Consider the following 18,980-nt stretch of genomic DNA (forward strand, 5'->3'; position numbering starts at 1 on the left):
TATTTGCTCTAACTGGGCATTTTTCTTAAAAACTACATGAGTTAGAGTTACGAAATTTTTAGGTTATGCGGAAACCTATTTTAAGACATTTATTTTAATTTGCGCACTAAACTGTCTATTGCCCCATACGGACAACTGTTTTTCTTTTCATTATCTAGTATCTTCGTGAAGAATTGGTCTTTTTCAATGACATGGTGGACTGACTAGTAGTGGTCCCCACCGGCTATGCAATCGCGTTGACCCCATTTCCCATTACTGCCAAATTTTTCTTATTTGGCCCCCAATTTGAGTTGGCCCCGGGTCTGTTCAATGGATTTTTTTTCTCTGTACATTATAGAAATTGCTCTGCAACGTTATTATTGGAAGATTTTGTCTAGCACCTTTCCGACAAAATTTAGTTTTCAAAAACGTGAAAAATGTTTAACTTTTCCTAGAAAATTTGATTTTAAGCGTTCCCATACCAGATATAATACAATAAAAATGCCCAGTAAGAACAAAGAAAGACACCCTGTATATTCCTAATGTTTCTTTATGTCGTCTTACAGTACAAATACGCTAATTCGTATGTACACGAATTTACGAACAGAGCAACTCTATGTAGTGGTACCAGCTTGGATAGCAGGATTAATGAGAAGGCGGTTGCGTTTTCAAATTCCTTTTTGTTTCATAGTTCAATTATGAAGAAGCCAGACCTCCGGTGCCATAATTTTTACAAGGGCCAAAATGTTTATTGGGTGTTTACAGAGCACTTGTTTCTTTCGGATGACCTACCGCAGTGGTTCAAGGAGACAGCGGATTATCGGTATGTAGGCGCGGGTTATTAATATTATAATGGCAATTTTATGTACAGTCCCGTTCAAAATTTTCCGGCCGTTTTTAATCGATGACCATTTTGTTCCTATTATAGCTAGGGAGCCAACCGATACATTTTTCGATAGGATATCAACACGAACAATAGACGCAGTTGCTAAATTTAGTGTAACCTACATGAGGAAAATTAAAGGCGGGAAATTACGAAACCCCACCAAAGTGACGTCACGAAAAGCTGATGCTTAAGTTACGAGACCACAATTATTGAACGCGAATTTTCACACAAAAACAAATCTGTTTTTAAATTCAAAATCGCTTTAGAACTTAAAAATATATTAAATTATGTATGAAGTTTAAAATTCAGACCATTAACCATAACCTACTTTTCAAGTGAAACAAATTAACTTAATTCTGAAGCAAGCGTAATAGTAGGGAAAACAATGTTGGTCAAGACAGACAATTTTTGTTTTTTCCTAGATTTTGTATGTGGGAGGTTATGAAATTATGTATAAAATATAGAAAATATTTATTTTGAAAACGTCGTTTTTTAGACGAACAAGATTCTAGTTTTTTATTGAAGACGTTTTGAGGAGATTACTCCATCACTGATATTATGAATTTATTATCGGTGATTATTATATAAATTCTTAGTAGATCGCTGTAATACGCTATTGGAACGAAACAACATATCACAGCGGCTTCTAAGTTTTCGCTTTTTCTGACAATATGGTCCTCAAAAGCCTTAGCGCCTAGTTTAAGTTTTGGTCAGAAATATTGCCGCCTATTCGCTTATGTTCAATTTTACACAAGGATTTCGTTTGCATTTCCTTGTTTATTGCTCCAAAACAAATTTATGTTTTATCATCGTACAATCTCAATAGGGTTCGTTAGTAGGTCATATTTCGACATTTAAATTATAAAATATTCAGCTCCTGTCTGACGTTATATGGTCTAAGGATGGTTTTATGTATAAAATAGATTACAATTTACAAAACTATGCTATATCATATTTAACTCTTGAAATCTCAATCGAACAATATGGCAGATAGGGTGGTTGTTCGTCGTCAAATTGTTGAACTTCATCAACAGGGTTTTTCTAATAGATTAATAGCGCGTCAACTAAATGTGGCTCGTTATACAGTTGCTACGTGGGTTGATAGGAATGACGAATTTAGTGACGGAGTAGACCATGACAGAGCAGGACGACCAAGGGATTTTTCTGACAGAGATGTTCGCCAACTAGCAAGACCAAGTAGCGCTCAACCTTTCTTGACCTCAAGACGACTAAGGACGGAATTGCAACTTCAAGCTGCATTGCAAACTATAAGAAGGGCACTGATGAGTCAGAATCTAAATGGACGCGTTGCTTGTCAGAAGGAGAAATTAAGTGCCGCAAACCGACGTGGAAGATTTGAATTTGCCAGAGACCATCTCGACTGGACTCAAGATCAATGGGAGCGAGTGGTCTTCACTGAATATATCTTAATAGCACGTTTTTCTAAAACAAAAGATTTGGGCTAGAAGACCGGTGGGTACACGAAACGATGGACCGTATATTACTGAAGTCCAAAGAAGCGGTCGTTTTTCCCTTAACGTATGGGGCTGGATGTCAGCTGTTAATTCTGGAATACTAGTTCGTATTGAAGGACGAAACACCGCAGCACGTTACGTCGAACTTTTAGAAAATTAATGCTTCCCTAGCGTCTTAGAAAGGTTTCCGGACGGGGACTTTGTTTTCATGCATGATCGAGCTCCAATTCATACGGCTAGACTGGCGACTCAGGCACTAGAAAGTCTTAGCGCTGTTCACGGCTATACGGTAATTCAATTAAACTGTTTTATTAAAGTTGAATTAAATTTTAAACTCTAGTCGTCAATTTAAAGTGAATTTGGTTCATTTATATGAAGATAATGATTTGTCCATCGAAAGGTTGTGATATGAATCTCCTGGAAAACTAGTGGGCGGAAATGGCCCGAAGAGTTCCGAAGAGTTGATCATTTGCATATAAAAAGTTTGAAATAAAATATATTTTTCCAAATTGATAAAATTGAATAAATTTGTACCAATTTGATCAAAAGCAGAAGTTTTGATCAAAATTGAAAGTAATTAATTGAAACTTATTAGTTCTGCAAATTTGGATTAATATAAATTGTGTTTTAGGAAGAATTTGAATTATTTTGATCCATTTGGTCAAACTTGACCAAAATTGCTAAAACTAAATCAAATTTAGCAAAATTTTCAAATTTTGAAAAATGTATTTCATTTCGAACTATTTTAATAGAATTTAGTAATTTTTTAATTGATAATTTTGCCCATTTTGATCTATTAATTCGAATTTTAATCATTGTTGACCAAATTGACCATAAGTTTTTTTCAAATACACCAATTTTTGTTTTTAAAATTTGAAAAAACTATTTATTTCAAACAATTTCTAAATATTTTTTCAATGTAATTTGTTGGGCATTTTGGGTTATTTTCACCCATTTTGTTCAAATTGATCAAAAGTTAATTTGATTTTTATCGTTCATTTTTTTCTATTTTCACAGGGGTCTAGGAATCGGTTAAAATTAAGGGTGTGCGAGTCCTGTTTTTTGAAATTCGAGTCGAGTCTCGAGTCTTAGAAACTTGGACTCGCGAGTCCTCGAGTCCAAATATTAAGGACTTGATCGAGTCCTCGAGTCCTAAAGAATTAGGTTTAAAGCTTTCGAGTCCAATACGAGTCCGGAATGTTTTTAACGAGTCCAATTCGAGTCCTAATTTTTATCGAGTTCAATTCGAGTCCTAAGTTATCGTGGCCAATTCGTCTGAAATTTATTTGCCGCTGTTTAAATAATCTTGCCCAATAATAATGGACTCGCCGAGTAATAATGGACTCGCCGAGTAATATTAGACCCGCCGGGTAATTTTCAAATTATCTATTTACTCGAGTCCGCTTCGAGTAATTATGTACCCTTTTCGTGGGAATCGGGTACCCGTGCGAGTAATAAAATTACGTAGTCCGAGTCCGAGTACTCGGACTCGGACTCGATAACGAGTACTCGCAATTTTCGAGTACTCGCACACCACTAGTTAAAATCCCATGTTATTTTCAATGGGAAAATTTTAATTTTTTTGTTGTCAATTTTTTTTGCCATAGCAAAATGGTTGCTAATTGAATAAATTCCCTTTAGGTGTTTTCATGATACATAAAGGTCTACCAATCCCCCGAGTTTGAACAAAATCGGTGGGTTACACTTCGGGATGTCTCCTTGTACGTGATGGGCCACAGTTAGGGAATCACGCAAAAGTGTTTAAGTCAATTATGACAAAGGGAATTCAATCCATTGTTGTTTTTGTGGCTAGAAGGGCAATCCTGGAAACAATGTTGTGGAAAATGATAGTAGAACATGTTTTCAAACTTTTGAAATACGTTACTTCGGTGCATAGTGTAGTTTGTGCTAGAGCATAGACAAATAAGAGTATGCGGACAAAATTAGGGGTTTCTGGAAAACTTTATTATCTAAGAAACAACGGTTATCATCCAACTGACAAATAGGTTCCACACTGGTTGTAATGCATACGTAACAACATGATGATATACAGTTAAGTAAGATTTGGTATGTTTTCACGTTTACTTTCAATTTATTTATTAAAATCAATATTTATAATAGACTTTCTTATTCCTCGTTACAGGACATCATAAATAATTTTTTGACGTGTGTAAAAGGCTACTTCAAGTTGATCAAAGTCAAATTGCTTTGAGAGTTGTTCCCAAACTAACCGAGGCCCATTTCGGTTCTGCAGCTTTCCAAAAATTAATATGAAATATCATTCCCGAAAATTTTGGTATTATGACATCCTTAAGATTGGGGGACATTATGTTGAATAATTCATATCCATTTGAAAAATTAACTAGAAATATTATTGACGTTTTTGACATCCTTAAGATTGGGGGACATTATGTTGAATAATTCAGAACCATTTGAAAAATTAACTAGAAATATTATTGACGTATTTGACATCCTTAACATCTGGTTACCCTATTTAGGTAACCCATAGTTCCCCGAAGCTTGAGGTTAATCTTACAAGCTTTAAATTCTTTAAAGAACTTGTGGAATTTCTGGATGTTTAAGAGCACACCGCAGCACAAGATGACCAAATCCCAATGTTGCATTCTTAGCGGAATCGAGCAGGAAAACAACCATCAATCATTAGTGTTATGCTTTTGTGCTACATGCTTTCTATGTATACCCCAGCTAGAAGAACTTATCAGATTTAAACAAAATGAGGGTATTGTAGCTTCATACGCAGCGTTTGAAAATGAAGAGAACACAAAGTAAAGAAAAATCCAAAGATTTGAAAATCAAAAATAAGATGATTTGGGAGAAAAAATTTGAGAAATTCATAACAAGTTGGCCAGCCAAAATATACCTCTCCTCGGAAGAAGAGTCCCTAGTGGTATTAATTTCTCGAGATAACTCTTTAAGATAAATCTTCGCAATTTAGAGTTATTTGTTAAAAATGTTATCCCAGTTCTATCCCGCCCGGTAAGTTGAATACATGTATAATACGAAGCAAATTTTAATGATAGAAATATCAACAGAGGGTATTATAACGACCGTTCGCTTTTTGGTTTATAATTTTAACGGAATCGGGCTGATTTTAATTCAACGATAGTTTATCGAAATTTTGTTAAAAGAATATTCCCTAAGGCCGCGCGATAAATTTACGAGAATAATTTCCCGTCGCCGTTATATCGAAAATTTATTTGATTCGGGATTGCCAGAACTGTAATGTTGTGGGCGAGTGATTGGAAAATAAAATGGCAACCAGATTTATACAAAATTATAAATGTTTATTTTTATTCAGAACAGTCTATGGAACGTTCTTAATTTAACTTTCATCAATAGCCCAACAATATATATCCCTTCTACGCAATTGTACAGAACTGGTACTCAAGTGTCTAAGACTAGATTTGTCTTAGTTCATCGTGATTGAAACAAACCAAAACACACTTACACTTAAGTAAATATTATAAATTATACTGAGTAATTTTAACTAAATTCAAACAATCTAACTATAAACTCCGTCTTAATTAAGAGCTGAGAGCTGTTCGCTACTAATTACTTCCAATCTACTTAATTAGCCTCACAGGTTGAGTTGACAATTTCAAGGGTATAATTAGGTTATTCCAATTCAAAAAAATAACAATCAATTTTATCTTACAACTGACTTGAGTAAGTTCACAATTACTTTAACACTTTCAGTCTGAAACACGCACGGTTCATACACTTAAGTGCATTCACTCACGTTCCAAACGCGAAACACAATTTAACTCTTTTCTTGACCGAAGAGCGAACATACTAATTAAAACCGCAAAGTTACCTCATAACTTTTGACCGACACCAGGACCCCGTCCTGTAGTAGTTCGTCTGACAGCCAAGAACTAAGAAAGACTAAATCTTCTTCATTGACGGCAACGGCTTTATATACGTTTATTTGGCGTTTTTTAGAAAAATTTAAGAGATTATATTTTTTACCCGGTTTGATTGATAGTTCTCCACACGGTGGCGCTATATTATTACTTTGATATAGTTTCCGCGGCAGTTTTGAATAATTATCATTCAATAAACAATATATACAGATATTGTATTAATCCGTTTAGTTCATAATCATAATTGTTCCTTTACTTGAATATTTTCCCTAAGGAAGTCAATGGCTCGGCGGTGAACTATCCGCATTGTAACAATGCGACCCGAGTTCAATTCTTGATCGCAATCAAATTTTACATTAAAATACTAAAATATTTAATTAAATATAAGATTAATATAATCTATAAATATTTAATTAAATATAAGATTAATATAATTTATAAATATTTAATTAAATTTAAGATTAATATAATTTATAAATATTTAATTATAGATAATATAATATTGTTAAAGATTAATATAATTTACAAATATTTAATTAAATATAAGATTATTTTAATTTATAAATATTTAAAATGATGTAGAATAAATTATAGTACCTAACGTTATAACTTTGTAAAGGACATTCGCCAAAGCTGTTTTTTAGAAAAACACCGTAAATTAACAAGCGTTGGTGGCTGAGTGGTTAGAGTACATCTCTTGCACGAGGCAGACCCGGGTTCGATTCCCGGCCGGCGCCAAAAAATCGCTAATTGATACCAAGACGAATACCGCGTACAACTGGTAGAAACCCTGCCATTGGACGTTGAGAGGTAGCATAACACTCAACCAACCTTTAAACTGTTGAAACGGTTGTACGACTGCGTACGCAGTGATTACCCTTTGCCCCGAAAATGCGAACGCGTTCGCAGGCCACACACGCACACATACAGACACCCACCCATACACCCATCCACAGACGGACACGCTGGTTGTATAACCCCTCCTAGGGGACTTTGTCCCCTCGGAGAGGTAATAAAATGGAGTTCAATTTAAATGAGCAGGACTATGCCAGACAAGGAATGAAAAAATATATACCACTAATTTTAATCCTTCTGGATTTATCCTTAAAATAAAAAAACGAAATGTCGAAATTGCATTTTCACTGTCGATTTTACAGGAAATCCTATAAAAGATTCCCTTTTTACTGACATCGGGTGCAATGAGTTTTTGCGATATTTCTCAAATTAAAAGTTAAAACTTTTCAAATTGTTGAGCCTTTTGTAAATAAAAAGCCAAAACCACATGAAAAATTATGGAATTTTCCATGAAATAAACAAAACAGTCGTAATACTTTTTTAAATTTTAACTGCATGAGCAACTAAGTCATAACCTTGTAAAATGTAGGTTTTATATTAAATATTAAATGTATAAATATTGTTAAAATTATTAGTTTATAAATATCTGATTAATAAGAGAACAATAATGTAGTAATTATAACAACACATAACATATTATTTCGTATGTTATTTTAAATTTTAACACCATTTCTTGGTTGAATTATGATCCTAAAACATTATATCCAATTACTACCGTTAGCTGCCGTTAAAAACGAGATTTCTAACACTGGCTACGAACGGGTTACACATAATTACATACATGTAGCAGAGATAGCCCAGGGCGAAGATAAATGACCATGCATCTAGATTTAACAAAACTAGCCAACCTATGGGATAAAGGCTAAGGCCTACAATTGTCTTAAACGGTTATTTTTGCCAAGTGCACACTAGTTGCTGATCATTTTTATTTTTACAGCGTCTCGCGATACGTGGAGACAAGACAGAGACGGCCCTTCGATATGAAACAAGAGTTTCTTCACAGGCAACGACTGCACAAGGTAGAATCTAGAATTCCCCCTAAAAAGATGTCAATACATTTTACAGAGCCGGCTTTTAGGGCCTGGTTTTTCGGAATTATACTTTCGACCGTGGCCATTACAGTTCAATTTGCATACCACTGTGCATTTATAAATTTCTAAAAGCAAATGACAATTAAAAAAATAAAAACAAGTGTTAACATAAATAGTACAGAATAAAGTACACGTGAACAATTTTGAGCTATTTTTATTATTTGTATTTGCACATAAGATAATGTACAGTAGTTTTAGAATTAATATAAATTTTTTCAACAACGATAATTTTCAACCAAATAAGTTTGGTTTTTTAAACCTCCAATTGATGAAAAAACTTTGAAAATCTATAAAACCAAAAGCTACCTATAAATCTATTGGGAAAAATAATTAAATTTTGAAAAATGTTAGCCATTTTGAAGCATCTTAAATATATTTTTAAATGGATTTCTCCATAATGGTTAAATGTGCAGGTACGATTGTGGTCGGGCAACATGATCTAATCGTATACCTTGTTTTACAATCTTTGCAGCTTTTTTATAAATTGATTTTTTCATCGGCTCAGTATTTAATACAATACGTTTTAAAATTTCGTTGGCATTTAACGAGTTAAAACATTAAACTTTATAAAAAGGAAAATATTTCTAGTTCAGGGGTTTTTTTTTAAGAAAGAAGAAAATTGTTTTAGTTTAAAACACGTCATATGTTTTAAACTGTTAAATATGCAATTCATTACTTAACTTAAACTTAAATGTTAATTTTATTCATCCTTTTTGTATCACTTCCTTATTATTTTTCTTTGAAATTGCTACATAAATGTTTATATTCACACAATTTACAATTCTTTTATACCTAGATTCGATACATTTTAACTTTTATTGTGTTAGCTGCCGTTATATATTAAGAGATTAAAATCCATTGCAATAAGCCTTTTTATGAACAGAGGCCTCCAGTGCTATTTTGTTCCAATAAGTTAAATACGATTAATATCTCAACAAATCAGCTTTTGGTCTAAACAATAATTTAAAGTTTTAAAATTGTGAAAACAACTCTATGTATTTATTTTTTCTCCCAAACTTTTTTATTATGTACAAAATTGGATTGTTTGTTATCGGCTGAGTTGTCATCTCTTGTACAGTTATCAGTTAACATAGGCTTGAAATGATTCCTACCTACAGGAAATTTTCACTGTAAATGCTGCTTTGCCGCAACTTCCCCTATAGTTTTGAACAAACACCTTTCCAACACGGTCAAATAATGAGCGCCATTCTGTCGATCAACTTCCGTGAGCACAAGGTAAGCCTCGGTTGTAAAAATTAGCGAAATGTTTGTTTTATGAAAAACCAAATAAATTCCAAATTATTAAATGTTTAAAAAAAGAGATCGACATTCCAACTGTAAAAGCTAAACTCTATAAGTGCCGGAAAATAGTCGAAATTGTCGGAAGCCCCAACTTTTCTGTAATATGCCGACTTCAAAGAGTAGGGAAATTGGAACAAATTTAATGCATTTCTTAAACCTAAGTCGGAATTGAGTAATATGTAAATGAAAGAACGCTCTATGGGGCGTTCCCAATAGAATAAACATTTGTTATTATTTTGACGGTATCTCACCAGGCATCATGCCCCATAGAATTAACATACCATTTAATCCCAAAGCCTGCCTAATCCACTATTTCGTACGTGTTGGCATAATCATAATTGTGTAAGGCGTGGTACAAAGTACAATAAAATTTACCTTATAAAGGTGAGTTGTTCCTAAACGATAGCATTCTAATTGTACATCCCTGAGCCTCTTACACCTCGGAATTCGAATACTAAGAAGATGTAAGTATAAACATTTCCGCATTAAATTACTTTAAAAGATTTCGATACCCTTTTAGGAACGTCGGTCCTTTAGATGGTAGTGTTGGAATTGCGTTGACGGAAAGCCAGTTCAAGCTGCTACGGAGAGCGAGCGATAAAATAACTATGTTCTTGGAAGACGATTATATCCCAAACTCTATACGTGGTTCTTTGAGGGGTCAGAAACGAGACAAATCGCGCTATGCATTTTCCAAACCCGAAAGGTAGTTAACGTGAGAGAAATCATCCTTGGAACTGGGACCTACTACGGAAAACGCATCTTAACCAAACAAGGCTTTACTGTCACGCAATACCCCTGGAAGACAATGATGGATAAATACGACAACGTAAAACACGTGTTCAATGATATTAAAGGAGCAGTACTGATCACGATTACAGACTACGTGAATAAGCAATGCGAAAGTGGCAAAATTTATCATCCCTTACAAAAGCAGCATGATTGTCTGATGATTGATTGGTACTCCCTTTTAGAAAAACATTTGTTTGACGTGATGGATAAAATGGGTTATTCCAAAATCACTTTAAAACTTGACACGTTCTTAAGTTAGGATTTTCGCGATTGGCTGTAATAATGTGCAATGCTAAAAATATGTTGTATAAAACTGGAGATTTTGAATTTATCAATAAAAGTCTTTAGTATTATCACTACATTACTTCGATGTACAGATTTGTAACTTAACCGTTTTCTTTCAATTAACGCTAACGGTCCCGTCTGGTTTCTTATGAACTATCTGATTTTAAAACTCTTTCTGACACAATCTTAGTAGTTCCCAAATTTTAACTTATTTTTGAAATTTATTGAATCTGAGCGATGAGAGGTTCTGAAATTTCTATATAACCATAAAAATCTTTAAATAAGAATTTCGAACCTTTTATACATTTTTCGGGTTTCAAAATCGGGAATAAACAAATCCGAAACCTCGAGACAGAACGGACTATTTACACTAGAGTATTAGCATTTGTTTTAAAATAAATATTAATTTTAATTATTCAATAATGAAAAATAATTGATATTGCGTTAGATTTATTTATTTTTATTGAAGTTAACTAACTTTACTTAACTTAGTTATTTTAGAATAACCACTATTCCTCCTTACAAAGATTGATAGGCTGCAATATGGATGTAGCCAAACAGCAGATTTATAATCAATTCCTTTAAAATCTGCAGTTCAGCTTAAATACATCGGTTTTTTGGTAGAAAAGGGTTCAATTTCAGTCATTTTGGAAAACTTAAAGATTAATCTCTAGCGGAAACAGTACTACAGTAGGCCAAAATCAGACAACGTAGTGGTTTTGCAGAACCATTACAGTCTTAAAGCAGTCCATTTACAAAAATAATTGGAATTTTTGCAGCCCATTTTCAGCCAGATAACTATGGATAGTAGATTTTAGAGGATCGGTAAAAAGCCTGGTTTTTAGCCCCCGTAAACCAATCACACTAAGGGAGTCGTCCAAGGTTATTTGAAAAAAAAAAAAAACAAGAATCGCTAAGAGTGGACGATACTGTTCGAAAAAAGATAAAAGATAAACACAAAGTACATTTTTACGCCAAAAGGCATTTTTTCACGTTTTTATATAATATATATGATATACTAAATATCAGTTGATAGGTTTTATTGAATTAAAACACCAAAATTAAAAATTACTAAAATATAAAGGGCAAAAAATTACGTAACGATATCAACCGCGTTAAATTGCCATTTTGAAATTTTAAGATCACGTGGTACAAACGACCTTGCAAGACTCCCTCGGAGTCTCTCGAGCTGATTGATACACGGGGAGGAATAAAATGCACCGTGGAAGGGTATCGAAAACCTGTCCTCTTAATTTACTGTCCATGAGATAACAGCCCCGTTACCTAAATTTAAGACCGCAGCCCAAAAACATCCGAAATGGACACATATTGTTGCTTCTTATCTGGTTAAGGGATTCTATTTATATATTTTGATAAAAAAGTTAACTTTCCTAATGTAGACCTATATGAGATATAAACTTTCCCAAAAGAAGACGTTGCACAACCCATTCGATTTGCCGTGGCAACCGAAAATATTTTTCACCACTTTAAACCAAAATAAGATTGTTTTCCTTATTTTACCCAAAAAGTGTTACAATTTTACCCCAAAAATGGTTCAATTTACCCAAACTTTATGAAATTTACCTAAATGTGGTGCAACTTACCCATTTCGTGATTTTCAAATAAAATATCGGTTGCCACGGGAAATCGAATGGGTAGTGCAACGTCTCTTTTTGGGAAAATTTCATAACATATAGGTCAACATTACGGCCGATTTAAAAAAAAAATCGGCAATAAACACCTCGGGTACTCTCCTTGGTAAGTACATAATCGCTATGTGTGAATGCGACATAACTTAACTGTATGTTTATCCCATTGAGTTGGGAATATTAATCTAGAGGTCCAAACAAAACGTCGGATTTCAGTATTTCGCGAAACAAATTTAAAAAAAAAGAATACTGCCGTCTGCTCCCAAATGACGAGAAAACTTAATCATTATACCGGTTCGTTCAAATAAGACGCGTTTTCCGGCAAAAAGATATGATAACGTTTTCTCGTCATTTTAGAGGAGACGACACATTCGTAATTTCCAAAAACTTGTTTCGTGAGGAGAAGATTTAATTGGATCTCTAGATTAATATTCCCAACTCAATGGTTTATCCTGAACCCGATGAACATGTTTGGGCTTAGTACAGCACTCTGATAAGGTAAGTAAAGCGCGGTGATAAACGCGCAAAGTGTGCTCTATTTCGAAGATACACTTTCTTCGAAATACAGATTTAGATTTAATCAACAATATTGTTGTCGTAATATTTTCTCTTTAATCGCGTTTTGAATAATGAAGCTCGATTTCATCCATATAAAAATAAACGAATGTCGTACGGGTAGCGGATTGAGGCTGATTTGAGGTAAACGTGGAAAACAAACCAGTGTGAGAAACAGGCCCGGACTGGCCCGGGCGGCTAACCGCAGATCGCCGGTCACATCGGGGCCAACTCAAATTGGGGGCCAAAGAGGAAATATTTTGCATTAATGGGAAATGGGGCCCATACGATTGCTAGCCGGTGGGGCCAACTACTAGCCAGTCCGGCCCTGGTGAGAAATAAGGCACTAATAATAATAATAATAATAATAATAATAATAATAATAATCAGCTAGGCTAATACTTAATTAATTCAAAGACTTTTCCCTTCAAGATTTTAGTTCATTAAAAAAATAATATATTAATCCCTAAAATTGTTTGGTCTTTGCTTCTATGCTGTGTCAATTGTGTGTATGGGTGGGTGACTGGGTGTCGTGAGTCTGTCTACTCTACACTCTATTTGGCCATAAAGGATGAAAGCTTGATTTTGAAGGTTAAAAATGGTATGTGGCCAGTTTTTACCTCTCCGAGGGGACTTTGTACCCTATGAGGGGTTATACAACCACCGTGTCTGTCTGTCTATCAGGCCTGCGAACGCGTTCGCATTTTCGAGGCAAAGGGTAATCACTGCGTACGCAGTTTCTTAGAATCAGGGAAAAGGTTTTTCCAAAAGCGCCCTCTTTTTGTCATTGGGTGTAGTATAATTTTTTAATCGGCCGGGATTCGAACATTATGGCTTAGTCTAATGAATAAGTCTCTCAGATACTAAAATCAAACCAATAAACCTGGGATCTTTAGCTAAAATACCTCGGGAGAGATTAAATCTTAAATGCATAGAAGAAAAAACTTGTTCAAGAGGTTCTCAAAAAACTCAAAGTAATCTAGATTTAGTGAAAGAAAAATTAAACTCTTATAGTGTTCAGAGCGTTGTTTATTCCGTTAAAGCTTTGAGTTGAGAGATGATTAATATTTTATTTTTCGATATATTTCGGCCCGGACTAATATCGTTGAATGTATGTTACGTACATATACAACAACAGATATTCCCATTGCACTCGTTATCCAGCGCTTACTTCACGTCGAATAGATTGTGAAGCAAGTCCTACGGTTTTCGAAAAACACCAACCAATATTTGGGGTTCGATCAAAAATTAAAATTTTATATTTCACATGCAATAATTTGTATATTAGATCTTACGTACCATAGTTTGAGACCCCAAAAAATGTAGTATTTCATTATGAAAGACCAAGATAACTAATTCTGACTACAGCATTACGTTCTTCCCCCAACCAGATAGGATCCGTTGACCCATAATGGCATAACTAGTAATGAATTTACCTCAGAAAACGAATTATTTTACTTAATTAATTTCTATTTTCAGGAATGCGAAATCAAATGAACAACGGTAAAAATAAACGTATCATTAAACTTGTGTATTACCACTGTAATAACAATATAAAAAATAAATTTCTTAAATATAACCCTTTAATTAAGTGATACCTATTCACCGGTGTCGCTAAGCTGCTATTCGTTGTAGCCTGCCTAGGAAATTGGAGTGACGGCTTATTTTCCTTCACCTAATTGTCCCGCGGACACCCAATGACTGTAAAATTCGTTTTGTCACACGTAGCTTGGGCAGTCAATAATCAAAATTATCAAACAGTCGAAGGACACCGGCTATTATAAAAGGTTCAGGGTGGTGCAGTGGCTAACATTTTCCCATCGCAGCAATAGGAGCCGCGTTTGACCCCAGCTTGTGCCGTAGGGTGCAATCTCGGAGTTACCCCTTCTGCGTTGAGTTTTTAACTCATCTCCCCAATTATTTCCATCGAGTTATTCGATTTCCCTTTCCATTAAAACTTGTTGAGTTTTAACTTACTGGAGACCCTGTGTTATTATGATACCTTTCGACGGACTGACCAACGATCGATCTTTTTAAATATCTTTCGTAATTTAATTTCTATGATATTTGTACTGATATTGAAGTGAGTATTAAAATTTCTGAATTATTCCGGAGCTCTCCAAGTAAGTCTAGGTTTCATACACACCTTACGACGTGCAAAATTCGCTTCCTGAATTAGTGGGACGTTAGTGGCATTCATTGCTATAATCTCGGCTATAACCTCAGCATTGAGAAGCCGAATTCATTTGTAAAAAAAAAATATAGGATTTTTCGTAATATAACTCTCATTTTCGTTTAGTTTCAAAGGATGATTTTTAAATTATAAACTTTAAGAGTTCGAAATATATTTTTGAAATGATCGATGTGTAGTAACGTTTATGTGTTGCAGTTACAATTTTTGATTAAAGTGTTAAAGAAAGGTAATCTTAAACATTACTCTCTTCGTGTATCGTAGAGTTTGCGATTGATATTTATAATATAAAATTAAAAAGTTAGGTTCCTTTGAAACTATACTGAACTATATTTTTTAATTTCTCAAATTAATTAAACATGCTTTGAAACTGAACGAAAATTGGAGTTATATACCTGTATCCCGAGCTACAATTATACCTCCAAAAGTTCTATAGAAATGTAAATTGGCGACGAACGAAACAAGCCAATTTGAAAAGTGCGAGATTAACTATTTAGAGCCTCCTAGGCTATAAATCCTCGTCAAGTGATAGACAATAGACGTTCTATCTTACAGGACTGATTTCGGGAAAACTCTCCCCCGATTTTAACTCTCGCCAAATATCTGGCAACAAAGCTGCTATTTTTAAAACAAAAGCAAAATTTTTCCGAAGATAATGAAAATAATTTTTGGACAGGAGGGCTTACATGTAGTTCAAATCTCGTTGAGGCCCCTTAGATTTTTAGGAGGCTGACGCCCTGTACTTTAGCAGACTTAGTACCAAGGGAAATCAGGCACTGACTGTTAGCTCGCGTGGCATGAAGGCCTTGCCACCACCTTCCTACGCATTGTCACCCGGCCACCTGAATTAATGGCTTTAAAAGCCACTCATGACTAAGGCATGGCATGAATTGCTTGCCACGACCCTGCTCCACCACTACGCGTTATAAGAAAGCTGTTTGATACAAAGGATATAAAATTCGCTTGCTGATTTTAGTGCCCCAGGTATGAGCTTAGCTGATTATTATAAAATTAGCCAAAATTGAATCTCCGGATTTACCTTCTGTAAAAACAAGTTTTAAAAGCTTAATTTCAAATGTTTTTCTATATTTTTATTCTTTTTAATCAGCTTTGCTTAGAAAAAAAATTAGGGTAAATCCAATAAAAATGACAAATGAAGCATTCCATTACTTGTCCATATTTACACTTGAAGGCACCAACGTATTAATAACAAAAACTTCGCTACAATTTCAATTTAACCCAACTTATGATTAAAGATGATTTGTGATAGTTCTTACAATTGTCAAGATTTTCCCAGATTTAGTTTACACCTTGGTAAAATAAAATAAACCTTAGTTTAATATTATATCTGGTTAATGTAACTTAAAACAAATACCTTTGAAATTCAATCAGTAAAATAAAGAAAATTTACGCTTCAAATCAAACTTGGTCGAACCCTTGGGCCTCGTCCTCCAGTCCCGATTCGTGTGAGCGAAAAATATTTATCTGGCAAACCCGTAAGAAATTGAGAGCAGTCGATTTTTAGGAGTAGCGTAGTTGCTAGCCTAGGCGTCACTAATTTCTGGCTTTCCGCACCGTTTTTCTTATTTTAAATGATTTTTGTAATAAATGTATAATGACAAATAACAAAATACTAGTCCCAAAAGGAAACTTAGCTAGATCATTAAAATATACTTAATCCCAAACATACTTCAAAACCTAGGGTCCCTCCTACAACTCCTAAAAGATACGTCTCTAAAATATTCATATAAAGACAGGAAATAAGCCGAATTCTCTTAAACCAAAGAATAACAATAGTTGTTAGTCCTGCTGAACTAGCTCTATAGTCTGTATGAAAAGTTTGGCCGGTCTTGGGCCGATTTTATAGAACGCTCTATTCATTGCTATGCCTTCATCCCGTGAACCCTACTATACGGAAACCGATATTTTTACCGAATCAGTTGCTAATCATGGGGTTTGTGCCACCGATTTCTTCGAATTAAGTGATTCAAGTCCTGCCAATCCTCTCCATTTGTCATTTTTCTTCTTCCACACTACCACGGTTGTACGCCACCGACCTAAATGTTCTATTACCGACCTTCTACCGACCCGTCAACTTGAAAAAGGCCCGTCATCATCTTCTCACTCCGGGTCACGCATTTTAGTTCAGCACATAACGAGGGACGATCCTGCTTTCCTGCTCATAAGCTCTAGACGAGGGACGATCCTGTTTTCCTGCTCATAAGCTCTAGACGAGGGACGATCCTGTTTTCCTGCTCATAAGCTCTAGACGAGGGACGATCCTGTTTTCCTGCTCATAAGCTCTAGACGAGGGACGATCCTGTTTTCCTGCTCATAAGCTCTAGACGATGGACGATCCTGTTTTCCTGCTCATAAGCTCTAGACGAGGGACGATCCTGTTTTCCTGCTCATAAGCTCTAGGATTTGATGCGTGAACACATTTCAGAAAAAAAACCGGTAAAGACTTCGAAAACTGTCTTTTTAAATTACACATAGTTTTAAGAAAGATATTGCCTCATAGCGGTTTTGCTTGGATTGCAGGCATAAGGCGTTAAAATCAGGTTACCAAGGAAGATGTCCATTCCTTACCTCGATTGCCTCGCTGGATCTACCCTCTTCACTACTGTCGACGTGGCCAAAAATTGTGCAATAATTTACTAAAAGAGGATCCAATAATGTACAGTCTCGAACAGAAGTATTGGTTAGTTTACCAATACGCCATTCCCGCCAGTATAATAAAGCGAAACCTATCCAAAATGCCGATATAATTACGCGAAACCTATCCAAAACACCAAAAAAATGCCGATATAATTACGCGAAACCTATCCAAAATGCCGATATAATTACGCGAAACCTATCCAAAATGCCGATATAATTACGCAAAACCTATCCAAAACGCCCAAAAAAATGCCGATATAATTACGCAAAACCTATCCAAAACGCCCAAAAAAATGCCGATATAATTACGCGAAACCTATCCAAAACGCCAAAAAAATGCCGATATAATTACGCGAAACCTATCCAAAACGCCCAAAAAAATGCCGATATAATTACGCGAAACCTATCCAAAACGCCAAAAAAATTTCGATATAATTACGCGAAACCTATCCAAAACGCCAAAAAAATGCCGATATAATTACGCGAAACCTATCCAAAACGCCCAAAAAAATGCCGATATAATTACGCGAAACCTATCCAAAACGCCAAAAGACGACGATATAATTACGCGAAACCTTTCCAAAACGCCAAAAAAATGCCGATATAATTACGCGAAACCTATCCAAAACGCCAAAAAAATGCCGATTTAATTACGCGAAACCTATCCAAAAACGCCAAAAAAAATGCCGATATAATTACGCGAAACCTATCCAAAACGCCAAAAAAAACGACGATATAATAACGCAAATGAACCATATTTTTACTTTTATTTGCAAAAAATTCTTCAGAAAGGGTTTTTCAGGATGCACACCTTTTTTAAATTAGATTTAAGTATAACTTTTGCCATATCAATAGTAAAATATTTCTTATTAGAAAATTTTCCTTTCATCCAGTAGGCGAAGTCAATGAACAGAAATATAACGTTAAAAGGAACCACCTATGGACTGTAATGCAAAGGATGATAAAATTAGCGAATTAGTAGATTAGTCCATTATAAAAAGGGATAAAAAAGCTAAACCCTAAACAAATTTGACGAAAATTTAAAAACTTACTTATGTTTAGGCTTAGTTTCTCTTTTCGGTTTAATAGTCGCAAGCCAAATTTCCCGCACGGTACTGATGAGTTCCATCTAGGACGAAACCGGTCTACCATTTTAAATTCTGGCTATTTTATTTATTTTTAATTTAGTTTTTCACTCGAAGATCTATTGGTCCGAGTTATTAGTAAGTTTTTAAATTTTCTTCAAATTTGTTTATGGTTTTGCTTTTTTATCCCTTTTTATAATGGACTAATCTTCTTATTGACGGCTTTTAAAATTCATTTTGCGCGTGAAAATACCTCTTCATGTTATGGTCAAAAAAGCACGCAAAGAAGGCTG

General features: G+C 34.7%; 1 protein-coding gene across 1 annotated transcript; it reads left to right on the forward strand.

The window, feature by feature from the left end:
- Positions 1-1,848: 1,848 nt before the first annotated feature.
- Positions 1,849-2,331, forward strand: LOC149958554 (uncharacterized). The gene has a single exon (XM_090167214.1). It carries the CDS (start codon positions 1,849-1,851, stop codon positions 2,329-2,331), a length of 483 nt encoding a protein of 160 aa, XP_090023340.1.
- Positions 2,332-18,980: the final 16,649 nt, after the last annotated feature.

This window comes from Leiobunum rupestre, chromosome 2, assembly GCF_980474605.1.
Source record: "Leiobunum rupestre chromosome 2, qqLeiRupe1.1.hap1, whole genome shotgun sequence".
In the NCBI taxonomy this organism is placed as follows: domain Eukaryota; kingdom Metazoa; phylum Arthropoda; class Arachnida; order Opiliones; family Sclerosomatidae; genus Leiobunum; species Leiobunum rupestre.